General features: G+C 39.6%; 1 protein-coding gene across 15 annotated transcripts in view; it reads right to left on the bottom strand.

The window, feature by feature from the left end:
- NCOA6 (nuclear receptor coactivator 6) overlaps positions 1 to 26,986 on the bottom strand; it is a 137,202-nt gene that overhangs the window by 47,406 nt on the left and 62,810 nt on the right. For 12 of the 15 annotated variants that reach the window (XM_036321067.1, XM_036321063.1, XM_036321062.1 and 9 more), the window contains 6 exons: positions 25,881 to 26,003; positions 15,665 to 15,793; positions 14,112 to 14,978; positions 11,938 to 12,084; positions 7,891 to 9,007; positions 1,467 to 1,588 (listed from right to left, as the gene is read on the bottom strand). In XM_036321067.1, the coding sequence (XP_036176960.1) occupies positions 1,467 to 1,588; positions 7,891 to 9,007; positions 11,938 to 12,084; positions 14,112 to 14,978; positions 15,665 to 15,793; positions 25,881 to 26,003 (2,505 nt within the window). Of the gene's footprint in view, positions 1 to 1,466; positions 1,589 to 7,890; positions 9,008 to 11,937; positions 12,085 to 14,111; positions 14,979 to 15,664; positions 15,814 to 25,880; positions 26,006 to 26,986 lie in introns of those variants that run through there. The other 3 variants (XM_036321065.1, XM_036321066.1, XM_036321075.1) reach the window with 3 other exon arrangements.

Genomic DNA, 26,986 nt, shown 5'->3' with positions numbered 1-26,986 from the left:
AGTTCTAGAAGCTGGAGGCAGCAGTCCAAAGGACACTAATGATAAGACAGATGGGGTTGCCGTAACAGAATGGTGGAGAGGAAAAGCCAGGATACACACAATGCATATAATATAATCAAGAACCAAATTTATTAATCAAGGGATGCAAACTCATATGCCTTTAGGGGTCAGACTGGTTGTGAAGAGAAGTGGCCTGATATAAGACAGAAGTAGTTCTGTGGACAGAGTCAAACCGCTGAGCAAATGCTCTGTCTAAAGGCATTTAAATTCAGGCTTTTTGTTTGGTTTAAGACACTGCATGACAACTCAAACACATTATAGGCCAAATTCAGCCTGCAGGCTCCCAGTTTGCAAACTGTAGACAGGAAGCAATAATCCCAGGTGTGAGGACCCCTGGGATTCATATATTAAGAATTCAGGTGTGACTGAGGGAAGTAGGTACCTTCCTGTTCGAATGCCTTCTAGACATGCCAAAGACTGGTAACCGCCCAGCCTCAATTGTGCTGCTGCAACTCACTGACGGGAAGTGTAGTGTGCCCAAAGAATTTGTAATAAATAACACAAAGTACTGATATCATGATAGAGTTAATTTTTTTCATTCACTTAAAATACATAAATTAAGGGTGGATTAAAGTTTATCCCTAAAATGATACCACTCTCTTACATGCCAAAAAGGTGAAATAACTTGTGAGGAAGTAAAAAACATAGTCCTTTGTACACATAGAGGAGAGTGTCCTAAATGTGACAGGCTTGTGTGTTTTCAACTGTGTAACAGGGGAGTAAGGTTACAAATCACTGCTCAGGTATAGAGGTACTATGGCAGCTGGCCTTGGTTCTATAATTCCTAGGTTGGAATGAATGAATTTTGAAAACATTTTCCTTTTCAAAATAATTTTTCAACCTTTAGAGGGTAATATTATTTTATAATCAGAGAGGGGTACAACACACTGGGCTTCCACAATATTGGTCCAATTTATTTTTAGGTTAGGTGGTAGGTACACAGTGTCCTTTTTATAACTCTTTATGTATTTTTTTATGTTCAAAGATTCATAATAAAACTTCTATTTAAAAACTTATTTTAAACCCTGGTAGTTCTCTGCTCTGAGAAAGCTCCAGTAGGAAAGGCTATAGGAAAGAAGCAGGCAAGCAGGATTAAAGTGAAAATATCTTTTCATTTAATCTTATTCCATTTTGATGCCAACTATAACCTTTATATTGACAAGAATAAAGAGGCACTTGACATTTAAGTCTGATCTTATGAAGACTTAAACACTCATCTGAACAGAATCTATATGCCTTCAGAAATATTTGAAATTTTTCTTACTCTCAAAGCAAAGTTTCCAAATACTAGACATATTAAACTGCTACCATAGTTAGGAGACAAAACAATATACTATTGTTTCCCTGAAGAGAAGTCTTGTAATGTATAAATGATGACAAGCATATAATCTTTAACATTTTATCACCTGGTGGCCGGTTTGAAAATTCTGGCAGTTTAGGGCCTGAGTTGTCCAAATTAATTCCTTGTTCTCCAGGCAATGGCTGCTGATCGGCCTCCTCTAGACCAGCGGGGCGAGTATCTGGGGCACTAAAAATAAATTGCACATTTGAGTAAATTGGATAGTTCATACACAAAACTCCTCCCCTATTTCTGAAGAACTAAAATCTGTTTGCATGGTCATGCATATCATTATTTACATCTCCCTAGTCTGATAAAATATTTAATATCTGGCATAAAAATAATCTGGGCCCTGGCCAGAGTGGCTCAGTTTGTTGGGCATCATCCCATGCACTGAAAGGTTGCTGGTTTGATTCCTGGTCAGGGCGCATGCCCAGGTAGTAGACTTGAACCCTAGTAGGGGGTGTGCAGGAGGCAGCAGATCATTACATTGATGTTTCTCTCTCTCTCCCTCTCCCTTCCCCTCTCTCTAAAAATCAATAAAAAAATCTTTAAAAAATAATCTGGTAATTTCATTAAACTTTAAAATCTATTAGCACATCTTTTAGATGTTTTAAGACTGGATCCTAGTTTGGGCTACCAACATTATAAGGTACTGTCATTGAAAAACCACACTATCTGTGCTATATAAAATTCAACCAGTGTCCAGATTGTCTCTTTTTCACGGTGCTGGCTCCAACATTTAAAACACCTGGCAAGAAGTTGTAGGCTGCTGATGAAAATGGTATTCAGAAGAGACAGAGAATACCAGAACAAAGCAATTAATTTTGCTGCAGAATGAATATTTGCAGACATCCCTATTGGGTTTGGGATGCTTTCACTTTTACCCGAGTGTAGCTTAAAACTTTTAGTGGGGAAGAAATGAAGAAAATGTTATTTACTAACATCCACATTCCCAAAGAACCACAGTGCTCACATCCCTCATTTTGTTTGTAAGCTTTCTCCTAATTGCACCTTTCTTTCCTACCTTTAGGTTCCCTTTGCCCTGATCTTGGTCATCTACTTTCAGACAGTATTTTTATCTCACTGTATTCTGTGTAGTATTTTGAGCTTTACCTTTAATCCATTTAAAAAGCCATAGGAAGGAGACATATGTACTACTATTTGTAATACTTTAAACAATAAAATAAAATAAAAATAAATACTATTAAAAAAAAAAAGCCATAGGAGCCCTAACCGGTTTGGCTCAGTGGATAGAGCGTCGACTTGCAGACTGAAGGGTCCCAGGTTCGATTCCAGTCAAGGGCATGTACTTTGGTTGCAGGCACATCCCCAGTAGGGGGTGTGCAGGCAGCAGCTGATCGATGTTTCTCTCTCATCGATGTTTCTAACTCTCTAACCCTCTCCCTCTCTGTAAAAAAATCAATAAAATATATTTTTAAAATAAATAAATAAAAAGCCACAGGACATATGTCTACATCAATTAGTTCTTCATATAACTTCTAGCTCACTTCAAATTATAGGTAAGGATTCTATAGTATCATTTACTTTCAAATAACTATACTGCTAAAAAAATTTCAGGTATCTTGTCCAGCCACCTTACGGTATGGATGAGAAAACAAAGGCCCAGAGAGGTATAAGAGGCAGGCCCAAAGTTCCACAGTGAGCTAGTGGAAGAGCTGGGAGCAGGTGTTCTTCCCATAAAACCTACTGTCTCTCTTTCCTAGGAATGACACTGTATAAGGCCTTTTAACTATCTGTAATCCCAACAAATAAGCAATCTCCCTCAGGGCTGATGAAGATAGCAAAAATGCATACCAATAACTTCTGTACAACCTTGCAATTTTACTCCTAGACAACTGGGAGGAATAAATAGTACCACAAAAAATATTATTCCCACAGGTTGATAGCAGTAAAGAATTTAACTTAGATCTATTGAAAAAATTATATAACTGAAAGGCTTACTGAGTCTGAATTCAGAAAAATACAAGTTGTTAATATACAATTATTGATTTATAGGATTCAAGAAGCATCAAGTGAGCATATTTTATTAGAGTACTAGAGGTCAGTGCATGAAATTTGTGCATGGTTAGGGTCCTGAGGCCTGGCCAGTGATCAGGGCCCATCAGATTCCCCACCTCCTCCTTCCCTTGCTGCCTAGGCACTGCTACCGCACAACTCCCTCCCACCTCCCCACCTCCTCCTTCCCTCACTCCCTCACACCCTGCTGCCACCACTGATCACCCGCCATGTTCTGTGACGCCCCCTGGTGGTTGGTGCACATCATAGCGAGTGATCAAACTCCTGGTTGAACTCCCAAGGGGACGCTTTGCATATTAGCCTTTTATATATATAGATAACCAAAGAAATATGGGGAAGCTGGGAGATAGTTTTATTTTGAACATTTATATTAACTAAAGCTCCCCTATTCTTTTCTACAGTTCTAGCAATGTACTTCAATTAGGCCGTTTCACATTCATTTGTCACTATTCCCTGTTAATAAATGTCTCTGAATTCCAGTTTTGTAATCAATGGCAGAAAATTCAGTTTAATCAATATTTTTTTCTGGAACTATCTTATTAAAACAAAAAACATGACTTAAATGAACACTTAGTTTCAGTAAATGAAATATAAATTAGGTATCCTTACTGATCTTGCAAAAGAACTCCTTATCCTTCAGAAGTACATACTGAAATATTTAAAATGAATTTGCTTTAGGCCTGGCTGGGTAGTTCAGTTGGTTAGAGCATTGTCCCTATACACCAGGTTGCAGATTCAATCCCCACTCAGGGCACATACGAGAATCAACCAAGAAGTTCAGGACAATTGGGGCGGGGGTGGGGGTGGGGGTGGGGGGGGTGTGTGTGCGCGGGGAATCAATGTTTCTCTTTCTCCCTTCATCTGTCTATAACATCCATAAATTAAAATTTTTAAAAATAATTTTAAATAAGAAAAAAATGAATTTGCTTTAAAATAATCAAGTGCGTAATGGGGAGAGCACAAGATAGGCTATGAGCTGATAATTACTGAAGAGGGGGGGATTTCATTATACTACTCTAATTTTATATAGGTTTAAAATTTCCCATCAAAAGAAGTCCACATAGAAATAAATGAGTAAGATTTGAGGTAAAACCTATCACAATCAGGAGGAACCAAGATGGTGGCGTACAAAAATGCCAGTAGCCTCCCATAACCACATCAAAATTACAATTAAAATACAGAACCATCATTCAGAACCACCTGGAAGCGACTGAATGGAAGTCCTACAACAAGAGAAATAAAGAAGAAAGCACATTGAGATTGATAGGAGAGGCAGAGGTGCTGAACGGGCTGGTCTGATACCCATGTGTGCTGCTTTTTTAATCAGGAGGGAGATTATCTCTACGGAGGCCACCTGTAAGGAGCAAGGGGCCCCACCACCACACCAGCTCCCGAGCCCAGGGTTCCTGAACTGGGAAGAGAAGGCCCTACAACTACAGGCTGTAAAAATCAGTGGGGATTGCAGCTGAGTGACATAGAGGCTGCTGGAGACCCAGGTGTTCCTTTTAAAGGGACAGGGCACAAACTTACTCAGACTCGGACCCTCTGAGCTCCAGCACCGGGTAGCTTTGGGGGACCTACACACATAAGGGAAGAACTGAATTGTCCGGCATCAGGGCAGGAACTTGGGGGTGGCTTTCTCCCAGACAGGGGTGCTTGCAGGGGTCATTGTTCCTGTGCTGGGACCTCCCCTGTCACAGGGCTGAATGGCAGTCATATCTGAGTCTCCATCAGCCTGGCTCACACTTTGCTCTTCCCTGGTGATTCCCTGAAACCCCACCCAAGTTGTTTGCAGCAGCTTTTCCATATGAATGCCCTTTCTCAGGCTTCAGACTTCGTAAAATCACTCAAACAAGCTGCAGCTGGTGTCAGTATGCTCCAAACCTGTCAATAAAAAGCTTAAGACCTGGTACTAGTACCAGCCTGCCTTGCTTCACAGCTGGGCACTTCCAAGCCTAATACAAATAACAGCCATCTTCAGATCACTTTGTTGGTCCTGCCAGGTGGCCCCAGGCAGTGGCTGACTGCCCCTCCCTGGAGGCCCTAAAGCATGTGCACCCATTGGACAGGTTCAGACCATACCAGATTACAACACTACAATCCACAAGTGACACACTCAAACACTCAGTGAGCACCAAAGCAAGTCCTGCTCCACTGGGGTGTCTCCTACCCAGCAGCTCTCCCACTGTAGTTGCAACTGGTCCTCACAGCTAATTGGCCTGGAGGTCAATTCCTCCCAGTGATGCCAACAGCAATCAAGGCTCAACTTACAAGACTGTGCACACAGCCCACACAGGGGCACACCTAAAGTGCCCAGCTCAAGTGACTGGGGAGGCTGAGCCACTGGGCCCTAGAGGACACCTACTACATAAGGCCACTCTATCAATTCCAGGTGACATAGCAGCTCTACCTAATACATAGAAACAAACACAGGGAAGCAGCCAAAATGCAGAGGCAAAGAAAACATGTCACATATGAAAGAAATGGAAGCAAGCAAACTACTGGATACAGAGTTCAAAACCATGATTATAAGGTTACTCAAGGATTTTCATGAGCTTCAAGGGACTTAGTGAGACTTTCAAGGATCTTAGTGAGAATGTCAAAGACATGAAAAAGGACCAGTTAGAAGTTAAGCATAATTTACAGGGATGCAACAGTAAAGTAAAGGATTCCAAGAATCAAATCAATGATTTGGAATATGAGGAAGAAAAAAGAAAAAACAATCCAAAAGTATGAAGATGGTATAAAGTCTTTGGGACAACTTCAAGTATACCAACATTTGCATTATGGGGGTGCATTACAGGGGAAGAGAGAAGAGAGAGAGCAAGACATTGAAAATTTATGTGAAGAAATGATGAGAAAAAACTTCTACCTGTTGAAAGAAAAACAAGTCCAGGAAGCACAGAGAGCCCAAACAAGAGGAGCCCAAAGAGGCTGACAACAAGACACATCATAATTAAAATGCCAAGGGTTAAAGACAAAGAGAGAATTTTAAAAGCAGCAAGAGAAAGGCAGTTAGTTACTTACAAGAAAGCTCCCATACGACTGTCAGCTGGTTTCTCAACAGAAACTTTGTAGACCAGAAGGGAGTGGCAAGAAATATTCAAAGTGATGAAGAGCAAGGGTCTATAACCAAGATTATTCTACCCAGCAAAGCTATCATTTAGAATTGAAGGTCAGGTAAAGAGCTTCACAGACTAAAAGAGTTCACCACCACCAAAGTAGTATTACATGAAATGTTGAAAGGTATTTTTTAAGAAGAGGAAGAAGAAGAAGAAAAAAAAGATAAAAATATGAATAAATACATATCAAAAACTGTATCTAAAAATAAATAAGATCTAATGAACAAAACAAACTGGTGATTTAAATAGAATCAGAGGCATGGAAACATGGAACAGACTGATGAATCTCAGAGGGAAGGGGGCAGGAGGGATGGGAAGAGATTAACTAAAGATCTTACCTATGGACACAGACAATAGGGTGGTAAAGGCCTGGGGCGGGGCAGGAACCAGGTGGAGGGGGGCATTGGGGGAGTAAAGGGGGACATCTGTAATATACTCAACAATAAAGATTTAAAAAATATATCATTAGCAGATCAAAAGCTTATGTACAGATTGTATCATCCCTAGAATAGAGCTAAATGGTGGACATATGAAACTATCTAGAGTACAATTTTGTAGCCCAAATAAAAAGGGTTAAAATTGTGTTCTTTGATATAAGAGATGTAATGTCTTTGACCCATTCAACAAAGTTTAAGCAAGTTATAATACTCCATTTGTCTTTGTTGGCTTGTTATAAAACTTAAGAAGGAATATTCACGCAGAGCAAATTTCTTAACCTCAACACTATTAGCATTTGCACAGGTAAGTCTTTATCGTGGGGACTGGCCTGCGCATTTTAGGATGTTTAGTTGCATCCCTGGCCTCTACCTACTAGATGCCAGTAACACTGAGTTCCTCCTCTGCCCCTACCCTACGTAGTAATGACCAAAAACATCTCCACACATTGCCAAATGTCCTTGGCAAAATTCCCTGGTTGAACACTGCTGGTATATAATATAATGTGAATAATGCTTCCTAAAATTGTGTAATGTGATTCCGAGCAGTCAATTCCAAAATTATACTTTCTTCTCAAGTCCTCCTTTCTCTAATAAACTCTATCTTAAATATATTTAAGATCTGAAAGGTCCTTTTTATGATATCCATTTATATTTAAAAGGTACATGTGGTTTTTATGTGGTGGCTTTGTGTGGACCACGTTCTCTATTCTCTGTAATGTTATTTTGTTTTCAAAATACTTATTCAGTCAGTAGGGGGCATAATTAACTCATGTATCATTCTGATACCTATGTGCAAAAAACAGTCATTACAACTTGAACATGACATTAATATGTAAATACTTTAAAATAAATATATTTTGTTTAAAAAACACACAAACTTATCACAACCTACTTTAGATCTTGCTGACTATTTTTCTTCTTCCGAGGAGGTTTCTTCTTCTTCGGTTTATTTGCATTGGTATTGTTTTGTTTATTGTTTACCCCAAAATGGCCCGCAGAGATGTCACTCTGCAATAGGTTGACCAACAACGGGCTTGTTAGTGTGACATCCTTATTGACCGGGAAGCCTGGATTCTGACCACAGGATATCTGATTTCCATTGGGTGCTCCACTGAAAGGTGCATTGAAAGGCATCCCATGGCCTGAGAAGTGGTTTCCCGAGGCACTGTTTCCCTGCATGGCCTGCACATGTGGGGGGACCATGTTGGTTTGTTGCATGCTAACATCAGGCATCATTTGAGACAAGCTGACGTCATTATTTGCTGTAGTAGCAGGATCACCATGCTGCTGGGCCATGTGTGAGTTGGGCCCTGGTGGTCGTAAGACCTGGCCCTGAATTCCCATAACCTGAGAAGGACTGTTGTTCACAGGCCCTTGCTGGGGCAGCATCTGTCCTGACATCTGTCCCGTAAACTGCACCATGTTTCCTTGCATGTTTGGAGTTGGTCCCCTCATTATCTGTGCTGGTCCCGGCATGACATTGGATTGGTTCTGAGTGTTAAACTGTTGCTTATTCCCCTGCATCTGATTGGTCATGATCTGCTCTATCATTGGGTTCTGCTGGAGCAAAACTTGCCCCTGAGTCCCCATCATCTGGTTATGTGGCGCCATCATTTGTGGGCCCTGCTGGGGAAGCATCTGCTTGGGTGGGGTCATCCTTTGGGGTGAGGGCCCAAGATTTTGGCTCTGAGGGTTCACCATCATCTGGCCCTGTGGCATAAGCGGGGTCCTTGAAAGGATCATAGGGTTCTGAGGGTTCAAGCTTCCTTGTTGCTGGACCATCTGGCCCTGGGAGGGCACGATCTGCTGGTGCATGCTCATCAGCTGAGATGGTGGGCCCTGCTGAGGCTGGCCTTGTATGTTGCCCAGGTTCACCTGAGGAACCCCAGAACTACCAGTCTGCTGGTTGTTCATGTTGCCATGAATTCCCATGAGGCTGGGCTGCATCATGTTTGGTGGCCCGTGGGACACCTGCATCTGGTTTTGAGGAGGACCAGCTCCTTGACCACCTTTAAAAAAACAAACAAACAAAAAGTACAATTTCAGAAATACTATTATCTTACTGGTATTAAGATACTCAAATTACCTCAATTAGAAGAACACTCATCACCCATATATCCATTTACCAACATAAACAAATGTGCTGTGCTTGACATACTTTCATTGAATTTTCTAAAGTATGGAGATTTGACTGTGGGATAATTATTACATTCTCTATAACCATACAATAGAGAAAAATCCATTTCATTACTCTTATTTGATAACTTAAAGATAACATTTCAAAGATCAACAAAGCTACTTTCTTTCAGATTAAATGAAGAATAAGGCAACATCTCATTACTTAAAAATAACTTGGACCCCATAACCCACTGAATGTTTCTGGCCAAAGGGATTTTTCCTATAATGATGGCTGGGGTCCACCCTCCAGGCCTGCTTGGGTCTCCACCTACAGCTGAGGATGTCAAGGTGGGATCTGGAGGGCATGTTGGGGAGATCATGGAATGGGGCTAATTAAAGTGATAACCAAATTCAATTAGAACTATTTCCTGGGGCTCTCTGGGGAGAACATGGCATCCTGCCTGTGATAGCTGCCCTTACTTGCAGGGTCTAGTAACATCTCAGTTTGGGGTGGGGATTGGGCCTTAAGAGAACATGTGTGAATTTGTCATGGGCTGCAGTCTGATTTTAGCCTTTCATTAATTTAATAAATATTGACAGTGAGTAGATTAAAAAATGACTTGTAGCTACCTCAAGATGATGAAAATTAATGAAAAGCACTGTAGGTTAGTGAAAAAAACTGTTTTAGATGAGTCAAGGAAACAAAGAATGTGATGCATCCTCTTAGGAAAACCTCAACAACACTGAGAAGACATTTAAAAGTGCTTCTTATTTTATTGATTTCAGAGAAGGGAGAGGGAGAAACATCAATGATGAAAGATAACCATTGATTGGCTGCCTCCTGCACACTCCCCACTGGGGATCCAGCCTGCAACCTGGGCATGTGCCCTTTATTGGAATCGAACCTGCGACCCTTCAGTCTGCAAGGCCGACACTCTATCCACTCAGCCAAACCAGCTAGGGCTCAAAGTGTTTCTTGAAAAACTAGTAATGACTCTATACGTGTGATATATGGATGTGTGATATAAAGAAAAGAACACCTAATACTTCCTAAGGACAAGTCTCCTCTGCCCCAGTGTGGTAAAAGTTATTTAATCCTGATCTGAAAGCTGAACCCCTGGTAGGAGTTAAATGACAGATGACCCAGAAGCTGTAGATAGAGGATAGTTAACAAGGATGTTAAAACTTCAGTGACCTTGCTTTTGGCAGTTTCTGGTGGACCACATGGGACACGTTCTATTCTTCTCAGAGATTTCTAATTTAGACAAAGAACACTGCCTGGCTTGTTGCAGTGTTTACTTATTTTGGGTCTTTGGGATTTTCCCATAGCCATCATTCAATCAACAATTATATATTGAGTACCTAATATGTACAAGGCACTTTTGGTGCTGAGGCAATATCAATAAATAAGACTGATCAAATCCCAGATACTTTGAAGTGTAGTTGACAAGAGACAATAACAAACAGGCAAGTATTTTTACAGGAAGAAGTAAAAGCTAACAAGGTAGAAATAAAGCAGGGTAAGAGTACAGAAAATCATAGTCAAGAGTAGAGATATATTAGATGGGATAATGAGGAAATCAAAACAATATGAGCATGTGGAAGGCACCATATAAAAAATAATATACCTGTGCTTGGGTGGAATTATAAATTACTTTATCAGTTTCAACACTTCCTATAGAAAACACAAATTCACATAGCTCAAGAATGCAGTTTTGCACTAGCAAATAGGGAAAGACAAGCAGTTTCCCTACCCTCACTCTTCAAGAGGTAGTTTGAATTATTTTTCATTAAGTTAGTACTTTTCTCATTCCTTAATGATTTACAATTAAAACTGGAACCACATAACTAAATTAACTGTAAGTGGGGATGGGAGTTAAAAAAATATTTGTACTACCTCAGTCCTAACTGCCTGAATGAGAAAGGGTAAGAGGATTAGTCATATGCTACCTAAGCAATTAGAAACATGAAGTCTGGACTTATACAATACTATTTTACAAATACTTTTTAGCTGATGCTACCACCTATTTCTCCTCCGAAATTTCTTCTTATATACAATACTCTGCTGGCATTAAACCAGTACTGATTAAAATTCGGTCTTCAAACACCACAGTGTAAATCAGAATACAGACATTCAGCATAAACATAGCTAACATGTACTATACAGAGATTTTTAAAGTTGCAGCTGTCCAAAATGTCATGTGTTTCCATGCCTTTGTACCTATAGTTTCCTCTGCCACAAACACTTTTTACCTTTTTACTAACTCAGGAGTTGGCAAACTATGGTCTATGGGCCAAATCAGACCCATTGCCAGTTTGTAAATAAAGTGTTTGGAACACAGCGAAACTCATTCATTTACATATTGTCTCTGGCTACTTTTGCATAACAGCATAGTTAAGTAGTTGCAAAGCCAAAAAATACAGGATGTCCCCAAGAAATGTATACACACTTTAATAGCTGATAGTTCAATTTTGAAAATGAAATGTATTTTAATAAATGCTGCCTTTATAATTATTTCAAGTGTGTGTATACATTTCTTTGGGACACCTTATATTTATTATTTGGTTCTTTTCAGAAAAATTTTTTAAAAAATTGCCAAAACTTGTTATTTGTCTCCTTTCTTAGATGTTTCCAGGTTTTTGAGACATTGTACCTACTTTCGACAGATCAGTTATTGCCTTGAAAGAATAATTCATATTCATGGGTTTGAAATTAAGGTGAAAGCCCAGGACTTATTTTTATCCTTGTTGCTCATCACAGTATCTACTACACAATACTCTTACTATTAAATGCTTGCTGAATAAATCATAGAAAACAAACCTGCATGCTGGACATTTTGATTTGCTTGCAGCTGAGGGGCTCCTGAACTCCCAGGGGTGGCTGTTGTGGTCGAAGGCACCTGACCTTGCATAAAGTTCGGATTGGCCTGTCCTGCTGAGAAGCCAGGTGGGAGGCGTTTAGGCATTCCTTAATAGAAAACAATGAGTAAGGCAGTTACCTAGCAAATTTACACTCTTTCTTAGATGTGGAATGAATAAGGAAGGATGAGCTGCATGAAGTCTCCACTTGCTTAGCTCTCTGTCACACTGGTAAGATCTTTAATAATAAGGTTGGGAAAGATGGTTAAAAAAATCAACACAATCTCTTACATGAGCATTGTCAAAATGAAAAAGAAATACTAAAAAATTTACACTTAGAACATGCCAAGGAAAAGATGGCAATCTGCTCCCTAAATGTGATCTGAGGCCACATCACAGCAAGGTTTAGAGCTCTTTACTTTTCTCTGTAATAGAGTGGACTCCAAAACTTTACATACTTTAATACAGGTACCAATGAAATAAGTTCTCTCATATTCAAACAAATTGATGATAAATACTATGAAACAAAAGATAGGTCCTGATAATAAGTATAGATAGGTAGTCTTTTTCTCCATTGAGGGAAATAGATGACAATATCCTTTGTAGAAAACGTCCCCCCAATATTGTGTTTGTCTCTTTGAAAAAGACAAAAGATTAGAAGCAATTCATAGGAGTTTCAAAGTGAGGCTATGTAAAATTTATCATTATGCCTTCCCCTCATAAGGTTTGCTGCAATTCTGACAGCTATGGTACCAAAACCATGCTCTAATGGAATCTCACTAAAGTATTACTTCCTTTTAGAGGAAGATTTAATTTCAGAAAATCTATAGTAAGGAGAATCTCAGAACACACTCATTGTTTATAACGTAGGCCTTGATGTGGCCAGATCACCTAGGTGAGCACATCATCTGCTCTATGAAAGCATCAAGACCTAAAGCTCACTTTAATTTTTTTGTATTAGTCCATTTATTTTTTTTTTAAGGGCCAAATTTTCAATGTCCTGAAAAACGCTTTGTAGACAAATATGCATTTGTCTTTTCTTTAGCAGTGACAAGTCCCCATTTGCATGCTTCCATTGTAATTAAATAAGAAATCACATTTGCAGGAGGGACTACCCAGCTGCCACTGATGCAGGGCTAGATGCCCAGGCAGTGAAGTTTGGAGCTGAAACATTGTTGCATTTTCTGAAAACTTCTTAGGATTCAAATATTAGAGCCTGCATGTCCATACAATTAATCACAAGAGTGAAAGGCTGATGAGCAACTTAGCTTCACCAGAAACCATGGGAACATGCCTTTGCTATGTTGCACTGAAGATGCAAGGTTTTTTCTGGGTAGGCAATGGGTGTCTTTGGGGGGGAATGTTTATCAGATGACAGCATTACTGATACTCTCTATACCTTACTGAAAAGCTCCAAGCACATTCATGTGCACTAGATCAATGATTAATAAGAATAAATAATAAACATGGAGATGGATAAGTTTTACTGTAATCGTTTTACCTCTCACACATTAAGCTCCATTGCTTTTTCTTCATACAAGAGGCACCTTACAAAATAAATAAATAAATCTCCTTTAGGTATAACTGGTGGAATTCCCTCTCTAAGGAGCAGGCATTGACATTATAAAACTATAAAAGTCAATGATTTCTGAACTTACTCCCCTTTAATCAAATTTTACAAATACCATGCTATTTTACTAACTTAGGATTATCAAAATTGAAAACTAGAAGGGCCTTTCCCCCAATAAGATCCTTAGTTATCTTTTTATTTTTGCTGTATTGCATAATCTTAATTTTTTCTACAGCCGAGCAGTACAAGTTGTTAATAAAATGCATGTTTCTTCTGGACATTTTAATTTACTAGTACAAGATCAAGCAAAAATAATTTGAAAACAAAATGAGCATATCTATATTGAATTTTACCTGTATTTTTATCCAGAGGGTTAGCTTAAATGTAACCAGTAAGATATTGCATAATGTATCAAGTTAACTAATTTATATCAAATGTCACCACTATATTCACACAACCAAATTATTACATCCTTATTTCACTTCCTCCATTATCTCAAAATTGAAGTTTTACTAAGATCTATCTTCAGTAAATTTACCAACACAAATAGCTTCAGTGTTCCTCACCTCCTAGGCCCGGATGTAAACTCTGTGGCCCCTGATTTGGTGGTTGCTGCTGCATCACCATGAAGTTAGGTGGCACGTTTCCCTGTTGAACCATAGGATTCCGACCAGGAGAGCTGACAGGCTGTTGAAATCCCTGGGGAAGTGGGTTATTCTGAGGTGGCCTTGGTCCCATCTGCTGCTGAGTTTGGTTAACCGTTGGGGAAGATGCAGGGGATCCCTGCTGGAAGGAGGAGGGTGAGGAGGCAGGAGACTTGTTGGTGAGGTGGGGCTGCTGCAGGGGGGTTGGAACCCTGGAGTGCCCTCCCTGCATGCTCTTCATCTGAGGAGCTGTGAACTGGCCTGGATTGCTCATCTGAGGAAAGTTTGTATGGGCTTGTGAGGCTTGCTGGCTGCCAAAGGGATATGGAGGGGGAGGATGGGAAGGTGTCTGTACCGTGGCTAAGGATGGTCTTGCCTGAAGTTGCTGTTGCATTGGACCAGGCAAGGGAGCCTTCTTCCACCCTTGGTTTGCAGTCATTGTGCCCAGAGAACCCTGGGCTGGAGGAGGCTGAAGGGCTCCAGAAGGCAGCTGGTTCCAGCCTGGAGGAACAGGCACCTGAGTTGGGGTAGTAAACTGGGGTCGAATTCCCTGTGGCTGTTGCTGCTGATGTTGCTGTGGGGGTCTTGCCTGCAACTGTTGTTGTTGATGCTGCTGTTGTTGATGCTGCTGCTGTTGATGCTGCTGCTGCTGCAGCTGGGGAAAATTAGCTGGGTTCATTTGTCTGTTCACAGACACAGGCTGCAATGGGTGGTGTGGAGGCGCTAAAGATCCTGAGGGATGACTTTGCTGTTGTATATGGAGCCCAGAGAGGAGTGGATCCATTGCATCTGTTTAAAAATGGTCAACAAAGCAAAAATTAACTTACTGAAACCTAGGTCATAGAGCAGTAGTCTTGGCAGTTCTGCTAATATAGAGTAAAATCTGCTGGTACCATTCAATGAAATGTTTGTGAGCATCTTCTATATGAAAAGCAATGTACCAAGATGATAGAAAGATAAATCTTATCTAAAGAGCTTATGATTCAAAGTGGACATAAGAGACAAACATAAAATGTGGAGTAGTATTTTCAAAGCATATTTTGGCAACTGTGTTCATTAATGTCGTAAGAAAATAAAACAAAACATAGTCAATTAGGTTTGGGAAACATTGGATCTAACAACTTCACTGGAAGACTCTCAGTGCCTCTAAAATGTTAATTTTGTATCTCCAGGAGAAGGATGCATTTACCAAATTTACTTCAATGTTTAGAATTCTCTGTCATGGAGTATCTTGCAGGACTAAGTAGGCCACTAAATGCATTTTTTTTTTAGGAACGTTGGGGTAAAACTTAGAACAATGAGAAATTCTAAGAAGGCAATGATGACTTTTAGCTTGAAGAAATTAGGGCAGATTTTGTAAAGAAGGTGGCATTTAAGTTGGGCAATTGGGAACTGCATCTGAGACAGCTGAATTTTGTAATGATCTGTGCAGGGAGTTCTAGCTTCTTTGATCCTAAAAGACTGGAGGTCATTACCTGACTGTGAAGCAGGGCGAGGAGTCCTGGGCTGCAGCTCTGAATTGGGACCTGGTGCCATCATGGAAGATGACATGTTTCCACTCTGGGGCATCATAACAGTGGCCGGGTTGGTCATTCTTATTAATCCTAGAGAGAGAGAAAAAAGTCTAGAATAGAGTATTGGAATTGGCATAATGTTGTTTTTCTTAATGAAATATTTCAAGAATATGAAAAAGTATGAGAAATTTCTGTACCATCATCTACCTTGCATATATCTAAGCATTTTGACCTATCTCCTTCAGATGCATATACATACATACATATATGTGTGTATATTCTCTCTATATAAAAGCCTAAGTGACCGATGACCGAACGACCGGTCACTATGATGCGCACTGACCACCAGGGGGCAGACACTCAACGCCCCCTGGTGGTCAGTATGCTCCCACAGTGGGGAGCGCAGCTCAGCTGACTGATGCCAGACGCTGGCGTGGTGTGAACCTCTCCTGCTTCCACAGCAGCGCTGTGGGGCCAGGATGAGCGGGAGCAGTGCAGCACCTGGCCTGGGCTCCTCCCTAGCTGCCTGCCGCTTTGTGAACTACTACATCCCCTGAGTGGTTCCGGATTGCGAGAGGACACAGGCCAGGCGAAGGGACCCCACCAGTGCATGAATCCATGCACCCGGGCCTCTAGTGTGTGTGTGTGTGTGTGTGTGTGTGTGTGTGTGTGTGTGTGTATGTGTGTATGTATATATATATACTCCTTCCCAACTCGTTCCATTCCCTCCCTCTTATCTTATAACTGGGATTAACAGTTTCATGCATGTTTTATTTTCTACATATGTAGGAAAACTGTATTACATTTTTGTATGCTTTTAATTTTCATTAAGTGGCACCATACTATATGTATTCTTCAGTGTCCATTTTCACTTATTTTTTGAGTTTTGTCCATCTTGACTGCCATCATAGTGCTCTATTTTATACATTCATTCTCCTGTTGATAAATATTAGATCCCCACCCCCTACCCACCCTAACTTTTCATTCTGAGAATTTGGTAATGTCATGTATTCTCGTGGACATATGAGCTTATCTTTACATTATATAATTAGAATTGCTAGGTTTTAAAATATAAGCATCTTCAATTTTACTAGATGTTGGTAAACTGCTCTCAAAAGTAGTTATACAGATTCATACTCGAACTAGATGTTTGAGAACTCCTCTTGCTCCATATCTTTCTAACTTCTGATACCCTTAGACTTTTTAGAATTTAGCATTTATATTCATAAGTGATAATAGCCTATAATTATTTTCTCTTCCTGTCCTTTAATTTTGGTCAAGAATAAAATAGCTTCAAAATGAGTTGGAAAGCATCTTTCCCCCTTTTCTATGCTCTGGAAAAATATGTCTAACTGTTCTTTAAATATTTAGTAAAACTCACCTGTAAAATCAATAGGGCCTGTGGGTTATACTAATTGGTTCACAGGAAGACAGGTTTTTAATTATTTCAATTTCTTAAGTAGTTATACATTTTTCAAGTTTTCTATATCCTATTAAGTCTATTTCTTTTTTTTTTTTTAATATATTTTATTGATTCCTCACAGAGAAGAGGGTAGAGAGATAGAGAGTTAGAAACATCGATGAGAGAGAAACATCGATCAGCTGCCTCCTGCACATCCCCCACTGGGGACACGCCCGCAACCCAGGCACACGCCCCTGACTGGAATCGAACCTGGGACCTTTCAGTCCGCAGGCCGACGCTCCATTCACTGAGCCAAACCGGCCTTGGCCTATTAAGTCTATTTCAGTTAAATTATAGTTTCAAGAAAATTGTTAACTTGCCAATGCTTTATAATTTATTAGCATAAAGTTATTCACGGGATACCCATTTTTTCCATTCTTTTTAAAAATTGAGATAATTCACATACTATAAAATACATCCTTTTAAAAGTGTACACTTTTTTTCATTCTTTACATTGCCTGTACCTCTTTTTTTTCTTGTCTTATCAGATTCATCATTTTAGTTGTTTTTTTCAAAGAAACATCTATTAGCTTTGCTGCTCTGTTCTTTTTTAAAAATTTATACTTTACTTCTTTCTTTCCTCCTAAATTATCACTCTGCTGTTCATTTTCTTAATTAAGTCATAGTTAGCTTGTTACTTTTCAGCTGATGTTCTGCTCTAATATAAGTATCTGAAGGTTTAATTTTCTTCCCAGTACTGTATTGGCTATACCTTACAAATTCTGGTGTGTGCTATTCTCATTATCCCAAATATGTTCTAGTGTCCATCATGATTAATTTTTAAAAAATCATTGTGTATTTAGAATGTATTTTTTAATTTCTAAAAATATGGAATATTTTAGTTAGTTTTTTTTTGTTTTTTGGACCGCTGACTTGACTAATTGAACTACAGATTAGAGAATATTTGGAATTTACTAAAACTTGCTTTTGGAATAATACATGACCAATTTATACAAATGTTCCATTTATGCTTGACAAGATTAAGAATCCTAGATTTCCATGTATAGTTGACCCTTAAAAATGGTTTTGAACTGTGCAGGTACACTTACATGTGGATTTTTTTCAATAAATGTGTAAGTACTGCAAATGTATTTTCTCAATAACATTTTCTTTTCTATAGTTTACTTAGCTTAAGAATACAGCACATAATACATATAACATACAAAATGTGTGTTAATCAACTGTTTATGTTATCAGTAAGGCTTCCAATCAATAGTAGACTACTAGCAATTAAGTTTTTGGGGAGCCAAAAGTTATACACAGATTTTTGCATGGGTGGTTTTTGCATGAAGCCCCTAATCCCATGTTGTTCAAGGCCAACTGTATACCCATTATATCAAATTATTTTAATTATGCTATTCAAACTTTATCCTTACTAATTTTTTTATAAGCTCAATATATCAATTACTAACAGAAGTTTGTTAAAATTTCTCTGAAGATTTGCTATCTCCATGTAATTCTGTCCATCTTTGTCTCACATATTTTAAGGATAGTTTATTAAGAAAATAAAAGTTTAATTATCTTTCTGATAAACTTCCTTTATTTTTATTAAAAAATTTTTTTTTGTTAATACTCACCTGAGAATATTTTTCCATTGATTTTTAGCGAGAATGGAAGAGAGAGGGAGAGACAGAGAGAGTAACATCGATGTGAGAGAGACATTGACTGGTTGTCTCCTGCATACACCCTGGGGATCGAGCCTGCAACCAAGGTATGTGCCTTTGACGGGAATTGAACCTGGGGCCCTTCAGTCTGAAGGGGAGCACTCTATCCACTGAGCCAAATCTGCTAGGGCTCCTTTTTTAAAAAAAATCTTCACCCAAAAAGAGAGGATAATTTCCCCCCACTGATTTTTAGAGAGAGTGGGAGAGAAAGAAACATCCGTGTGAGAGAGGGACATCAATTGATTGTCTCCTACACGCACCCTGACCAAGGATGGGGACTGAACTTGAAATGGAAGTACATGATTTTTATTGGGAATCGAACCCGCGACCGTTCAGTCTGTGTGCCTATGCTCTAACCACTGAGCAACCGGTCAGGACTGAACTTTTCCTTTTACATCATACAGTGGCCCTATTTATCCTCCGTAAAGCTTTTTATCTTAAATTCTGTTTTATCTGGTAAAAATAATTCTTCTCCCTTTTCTTGGTTAATATTCATTTGGATTATTTTTTTCCTATCATATTAGCTATGCCCTTATAATTTTATGTTTTCTATAAAAGCACATAGCTGAATCAGATTTATTTTTATCAAAGTTCAGAATCCATTTGCCTTTACTGTTAAATTTTGGTTTATCATTTTGTGATACCACTGCTTTTTACCCTTCTTTTTCTATTCTGTTCTCCTATTTTTCCTGAGTTTTATTGTTTTCATCATGCCTTCCTTTCTATGAAGTCATATAATCTATTTCTATTATTTTAGTGATTATGTTTAACATATTTGACTTAAAGTCTAAAGACAATATATGGTTATCATTATACTAAATAAGTCAATGTTTATTTTGAAATATTTACCCCAGGTTACCAATTATTTAGCTCACCATTCCTTCTCAGCTCTTATTTCTTCCATCTTAGGTTCAATTTTCTTCTTCCTGAAGTACATCTTGAGCAGTTCAATTAGCAAGGGGTGTTAATGGTAAATTCTCTTAGTCTCTTTGAAAAGGCCTTTATTTCACACTACTGTTGACAGTGTAGCTAGGTTTAAAATTTGAGGCTGTCAATAATTTTCTCATCACTTGGAAATATTATTCCAATGTTTTCTGACTTCCAATGTTGCTGTTAAGAAATTAGTTGCAGGCTCAGCCAGTGTGGCTCAGTGGTTGAGCATTGACCTATGAACCAGGAGGTCACAGTTCGATTCCCGGTTGGGGCATATGCCCGGGTTTTGGGCTCGATCCCTGGTAGGGGGCATGCAGAGGACAGCCAATCAATGATTCTCTCTCACCACTGATGTTTCTATCTCTCTCTCCTTCTCCCTTCCTCTCTCTGAAATCAATAAAAACATATTTAAAAAAAATTTGTTGTGCGTCTCATAGTCTTTCCTTCATAAATAATTGGTCTTTGCCCTAGCTGGTTTGGCTCAGTAGACAAAGAGTTGGCCTGTGGACTGAAGGGTCCCAGGTTCGATTCCGGTCAAGGGCACATACCTCAGTTGCAGGATCCTCCCTGGGGTGCGTGCAGGAGGCAATGAATCAATGTGTTTGTCTCACATTGATGTTTCTCTCTGTCTTTCCCTTTCTCTTCCATTCTCTAAAAATCAATGGAAAAATATCCTCGGGTGAGGATTAAAAATAATAATAATTGGTCTTTATTTTGAGTTGCTTTTAACATTCTCTGCTTTTCATGTTCTGTAGCTTTACAATTTTGTGTCCAGATGTGGATTCATTTTTATTTGTAGTGCTAAGGATTACTAGGCTTCTGAATCTGAGGACTCATTTCTTTCACCAATTCTGGAAAAAATTCAGCCATTCTCTGTTTGACTACTGTCCCTCCTCAATTTCTTTATCTTCTTCCAGAATTCTTTTCAGACTTATGTTAAACCTTTTAATTTTATCCTTCACATCTCTTGACCTTTTTCATATTTCCATCTCCTTTATTTTTTTCTGTGCTGCATTCTGGGTAATTTATTCAAGTTTACCTTCCAATTTAGCTGTGTCTAATGAATAAGTTATTTACTTCAATTTAAAAACTTCTATAAATTATTTCCCTCTCCCCCCAATTCTCTTATGCTTTGACAGTGTCTTGTCCTCTTCTTAGGATTTTCACAAATTTAAACACCCTAATATTTCGATTATCTAGATCAGCGGTTCTCAACCTGTGGGTCGCGACCCCTTTGGGGGTCGAATGACCCTTTCACAGGGGTCGCCTAAGACCATCAGAAAACACATATATAATTACATATTGTTTTTGTGATTAATCACTATGCTTCAATTATGTTCAATTTGTAACAATGAAATTGGGGGTCACCACAACATGAGGAACTGTATTAAAGGGTCGCGGCATTAGGAAGGTTGAGAACCACTGATATAGAGGGAGAGAGTATAGCCCTAAATGTTATAAGCCTGGAGTATCCCATCTAATAATAGACAAAGATGGTAATTGACCATACCTTCGCTGCGCCTCCCATCGGCTAATCAGCACAATATGCAAATTAGCCGCCAACAAAGATGGCGGCTAATTTGCATACTGCAGGCAGGGCGGGAAAGAGCGAGCTGCCATCTGGGCCCTGTGTGCAGCCCCGCCCCCAGCCCGGACCCCTGTGTGCTGCCTAAGCCCGCCCCCAGCCGGGACCCCATGGCGATCCGAGAGCAGGAAAGTGCCGCCCCCGAGTCGCCATGGTGATCCAGCGATCAGTGAGCAGAAAAGTGCGGCCTGTAGGCAGCACCCAGCAAGGCCTGCTCTTGGGTCACCATGGGGATCCCAGAGCAGGAAAGTGCAACCTGCAGGTAGCACTCAGGTGGGCCTGCTCCTGGGTTGCCATGGCGATCCCAGAGCAGGAAAGTGCGGCCTGCAGGCAGCACCTAGGAGGGCCTGCCCCCGGGTCTCTGTGGCGATCTGGCGATCCATGAGCAGGAAAGCGCAGCCTGCAGGCAGCACTCCACCCTGGCCACAGCTCAAGGGAGAGTACAACACGCAGTGGAGGCCAGGAGCCTGAGAGATCAACACAGAGGGGCGCCTGCTCCAAGCCTCCACGGTGTGGCTAGGGGCAGGCCCCCAGCAGTGACACACACACACACAGTGCCTGCTCTGAGCCTCCAGTGCGGCTGGGGGCAGGCCCCAGCAGACAGACAGGCAGACACACACACACACACACACACACGATGCCTGCTCCGAGCCTCTGCTGCCAGACTGTGGCCATCAGTAGGACATCCACTGAGGGTTCCCGGACTGTGAGAGGGGCAGGCTGGGCTGAGGGAACCCCACCTCCCAGTGCATGAATTTCGTGCACCAGGCCTCTAGTAATCCTATATAATAAAAGGCTAATATGCAAATAGTCCTCTCAGGAGTTCCACCGACTGCAAGTTTGACCACTCTCTATGACGAGTACTGACCACCAGGGGGCGGCGCAGAACAAAGGAAGGCCCCAGCCGACAGCCGGAAGACCCAGATTGGCCCTGATCGCCAGCCAGGCCTAGGGACCCTACCCATACACAAACTTCATGCACTGGGCCTCAAGTCTCATTTATAATAGGCTTTAACTATGAGAATCTGCAATGGCTTGGGTTGAGAATGTGCCTCTCCAGAGCTTCAACAATTATTACTGGGTTGAGGCCAGTCTAAAACTACTTACTGACTTAGCTTGGCTGTTCCTGGGTCATTTCAATACAAGGTGGGGCAAAAGTAGGTTTACAGTTGTTCGTAAGGAAAAAACAATAAATAATAATATAAGAATAAACTCTGTTTCAAGTACAACTCTAAACTTAGTTTTGCACTACCCTGTATATTAAATGTCCAACATGCATGAGGGTAGAGAAAACAATTCCACAACCACTATTTCCCCAGCCCCCAACTAGGAGCCTAAGTCAAGAGAGATAAGTTTTGCATTTGTCTTCCTGTGCCAGAGGGTAAAAATTTTTGAATCAATATTTCACTGAAAAGTCTCGCTTCATGAGGGATTCTGAATTCTAATTTCTTTCATTATGTAGATCTGAGTAAGGCTTCATGTTTTATCCTGTGGCCCCTGCAGAGTCTTCTCATTTCTTTATTGCTACTTAAATTTTCTTCTTTGACTTCTTTTTTTGCCCTGGGGATTTTCCTTACTTTCTTTTATAAGCTCAATTCTGCATTAAATGTTCTATTTTTATCTAGCATTTTTAGATGTTTTGTAGTTGAGGAGGGCAGTTAGGTAAATGTTGAAACTGGATTTGTTTCTTAGGAACCCCATTCCATTTTTCAAAGATGATAATTAGACAGTAAGAAAGTTTTTAGGAGATAAGAAGCAGGTTTTCTTAGTCTATAATCAGCCTCCTAGACTCAGAAATGTTTAAGCACATGCTAACTACATGCTCAGTAGAGATACTATAAAATCCATTCCAATACTAGGGAGAATTTGGACTAAATCCATGGTTCACAACTTTGGGGGGGAAAACATTTTGTCCCCCAGGAGACATTTAGCAATGTCTGGAGACAGTTTTCATTGGCACTACTGGGAAGGTGCCGTGTTGTACTAGCACAGTGGTTCTCAACCTTCCTAATGCCGCGACCCTTTAATACAGTTCCTCATGTTGTGGTGACCCCCAACCATAAAATTATTTTCGTTGCTACTTCATAACTGTAATTTTGCTACTGTTATGAATCGCAATGTAAATATCTGATATGCAGGATGCATTTTCATTGTTACAAACTGAACACAATTAAAGCATAGTGATTAATCACAAAAACAATATGTAATTATATATGTGTTTTCCGATGGTCTTAGGCGACCCCTGTGAAAGGGTCATTCGACCCCCAAAGGGGTCGCGACCCACAGGTTGAGAACCGCTGTACTAGCATCTGGTGGTTGAGGCCAGAGATGCTGCTATACATCCCACAATGCACACGACAGCTCCCCACAGCAAAGGATTATCAGCCTAAAGCATTAATAGTGACAAGGATGAGAAACCATGATGAAATGACTACTATGGAATCCTCACTAATCTTGAGCTTCTCTAAAGCTATGGGAAAAAAACCAAATAGGCTATAGATATGGTTTTAATTACAAAAGAATTTTGCTTATCAGTTAACTTCCTGTTGCCAATAGAGAAAGTAGTGCTAAGAAAAATTTGCAATCTCATACACTGTAGATACACAATTCTAAAGTCATTTATTATTGTTTTATAGGGTACTAAGGTCGCTTTCCCTAGAAAAATTCCTCTGCTTAGTTTAAACTAATATTAAAGTTGGTTGCATCCATTGTACCCCTGGACAACAGAGAAAAACATGCCTAAAATATGCTTGGCAGTAAAGAAAGATTAGGGGTTAAAATGTTATTGTGACTACAGATCATTACTAACTCATTATTTCTGAAACTTCATATTATATCACAATTAGTGGCCTTCACTAAATCTAACCTAATTTCAACCTAAAGCTTCTAAGTTTCTTATGTTGTCAATAAACTACATATGTTACTATAATTAAGACTCACTTCTCAGAGATGCTTAATAAATATGCCTGCTATTTGCCAGATACTAGCCAAATATTAAGAGAGCTATTTGCTAGATACTAGGAGAGCTTGCAATTTGGGTGATGACATCGGTTTAAGAGGGTCCTAACATTTTAAGGCTGGAAGTGATCTATATAGCATTGCTTACAGGACATAAATAAATGTTTACAGGAAAGTATAGCCAGTATATATTAAGTCATTTGGCCAGGAATTGAGACTAGAACCCAGGGTGAATCTCATCCTACTTCTATTCATTCTTTTACTAACTACTTGCAACTTGGTTAGGTTCTTCCCACTCTTCTTCTGACCCCGATTCTTCACTAGTGGCAACAGTGCCACCTATAATCTCTCATTAAGCTGCCTTAAAACTAAATGCTCAGATTTCCATGGAGAATTACATCTACTGACTTCCAACGACAGGTCACAGGCTGGGTATTTTCCATCTACAATATGGTACCCCACAACAGTCCAATAGTACAGATCCTGACATATAATAGGCACGCAGAAATGTTTGCTACATGGCTCATCTTCCTTCAAGCATGAGCTCAATAGATTACAGGCATTATTATCTCATTTTATAGGTGAAGAAACTGTTGCTTGGAGAGATGCAATAACTAGCTTAAGGTAACTACTAAATGGCAGTGTCAGGATAAAAACCTACTTCCAATTCTGTAAGGCCAAGTTTTCAGCTACTGTTCAAAACAATGGCTTTATAAATTGAGCTTTTCCATTCTCCTGCATTTCTTCAAGAGCTGCTGTGCTAGGTGGGGAGGTGAATGATTTGGTATAGTTTCAAGTGCTTACTCTGCTTTAACCACAGAAGCTGTGCCTTTCTGGTTTATTTGAATAAAGGGTCCTGCAGCAGAAAAAGTATGAAAGCCATGAATGTAGTGAAAAGAGCACTAAACTGGGAGTTAGATCTGAGATATTAAGCCTACTGCTACTTGACCCTGGGCAAACTGCTTCCTCTCATGAGCTCCACAGCTTCCTCAGCTTACATGAGAGAGCCAACTCAATTGTAATATTCTGTGAATTCAATCTCCAAAGAAGAAATTTCAGAATTACTTGAAAAGGTAGCAAATAATTTATAACTCTCTCAAGCTCTAAATATATAAAAACACATATTCTCCTACATACTTTTACAGATTCCACATAAGCACGCAAGTACTCTTAACTCACAGATTCTCAGCCTTAGAAAGTTAGAGAGTTAGAAAACTACATTCTCCATTATGCTATAAACATCCTGAGGGTAGGATATATTTTATTCATTTCTATTTTCAACAGTTAGCATAGGTGCTATCATTCAAGAACTTAATCAATGTTTGCTGCATTGCTCAGTGCTCATCTTCGTTTAAGCTTGAGCCCCAAAGATTGTAAAACCTATATGTTTCACGCTCTGTGAATCTAGATGGCCTCCTAAGAGTGATTCCATGTCTTTATTTCCTGAACTAATAAACAGAGATGTGTCAGGAAACCCTGCCTATCTTGTAGGACCCAAATGATCATACATTAGCAAATAAAGCAAAAAAAAGGGGCAACTAGTAAAATGTCATACAATTGAGTGAGAGATCTCACCTGGACCACTTGCCATAGGAAATCCTGGCTCCATCCTAACTGAATTTCCAGCTCCCATGGGTCCATTCATTCTCACATCTTGGCTTCGGTTCTGAGCCAAAGCCAGGTTGATAGCACCTTCCCCTGAAAATGACAGTCATGTTATAAAAAGGAAATCATCAGAATAAATGCAAATTTTGTTTTAAAAAAAAGGTATACAAGAGTTGTAATTTTCTGTAAGTTTAATACTAGATGGGTCTTTCTTCAACCTCATCTGAACAGGTTTACTTACATGAAGCATGAGAACATAACCAATTCTCACAATATAGAGAAGGGCAATGATTAATGATACATAGCATCAGCAAAGAGCTTGGAACTCTGGATATTTATTTTCAACCAGCGAGAGAGAGAGAGAGAGAGAGAGAGAGAGAGAGAGAGAGAGAGAGAGAGAGAGAGAGAGAGAAGGGAAAAAACAGAATGGGGACACTGTAATATTTGTGAGCAAAATACCATTTTCCCTTTTAATAACTGCAATACAAATAGATATCCACCAGAGAAATTGATGCAATGAAGAGTAAATAGGTTGTTAAGTGCCCATAGACAGACAAATGGATAAAGATGTGATACACATATACAATGGCATATATAACTTAGCTATAAAAACGAATGAAATTGTGCCATATGCGACAACATGGATGGACCTAGAGGGTATTATGTTAAGTGAATGATTTTACTTATATGTGCAATCTGAAAAACAAAAAAAAATAACAAACAAAACAGAAATAAACTCATCAATACAGAGAATAGATGGTTGCCAGATGGAGGGAGATAGGGGGGATGGGTAAAAAAGTTTGTGAAGGCTAAGATTAAGAAGCACAAATTGCCAGTTATAAAAATAGTCATGTAAAATACAGCATAGAAACATAGTCAATAATACTGTAATAACTATATATGGTATCAGATGGGTATTAGACTTATTGGGGCGATTACTTTGTAAGTTACATAAATGTTTAATCACTATGTTGCACACAAGAAATTAATATAATATTGTATGTCAACTTTAATTAAAAAAAAAAGAGTAGCTAGGTTGTTACTAATCTATCTCTGAGACACCTGTCTCATGATTA

This window comes from Myotis myotis, unplaced genomic scaffold (genome assembly GCF_014108235.1).
Source record: "Myotis myotis isolate mMyoMyo1 unplaced genomic scaffold, mMyoMyo1.p scaffold_m19_p_9, whole genome shotgun sequence".
NCBI classification, from domain to species: domain Eukaryota; kingdom Metazoa; phylum Chordata; class Mammalia; order Chiroptera; family Vespertilionidae; genus Myotis; species Myotis myotis.
Note: the sequence above shows the minus strand (reverse complement) of the source record. Positions and strands in the feature narration are given on the sequence as shown.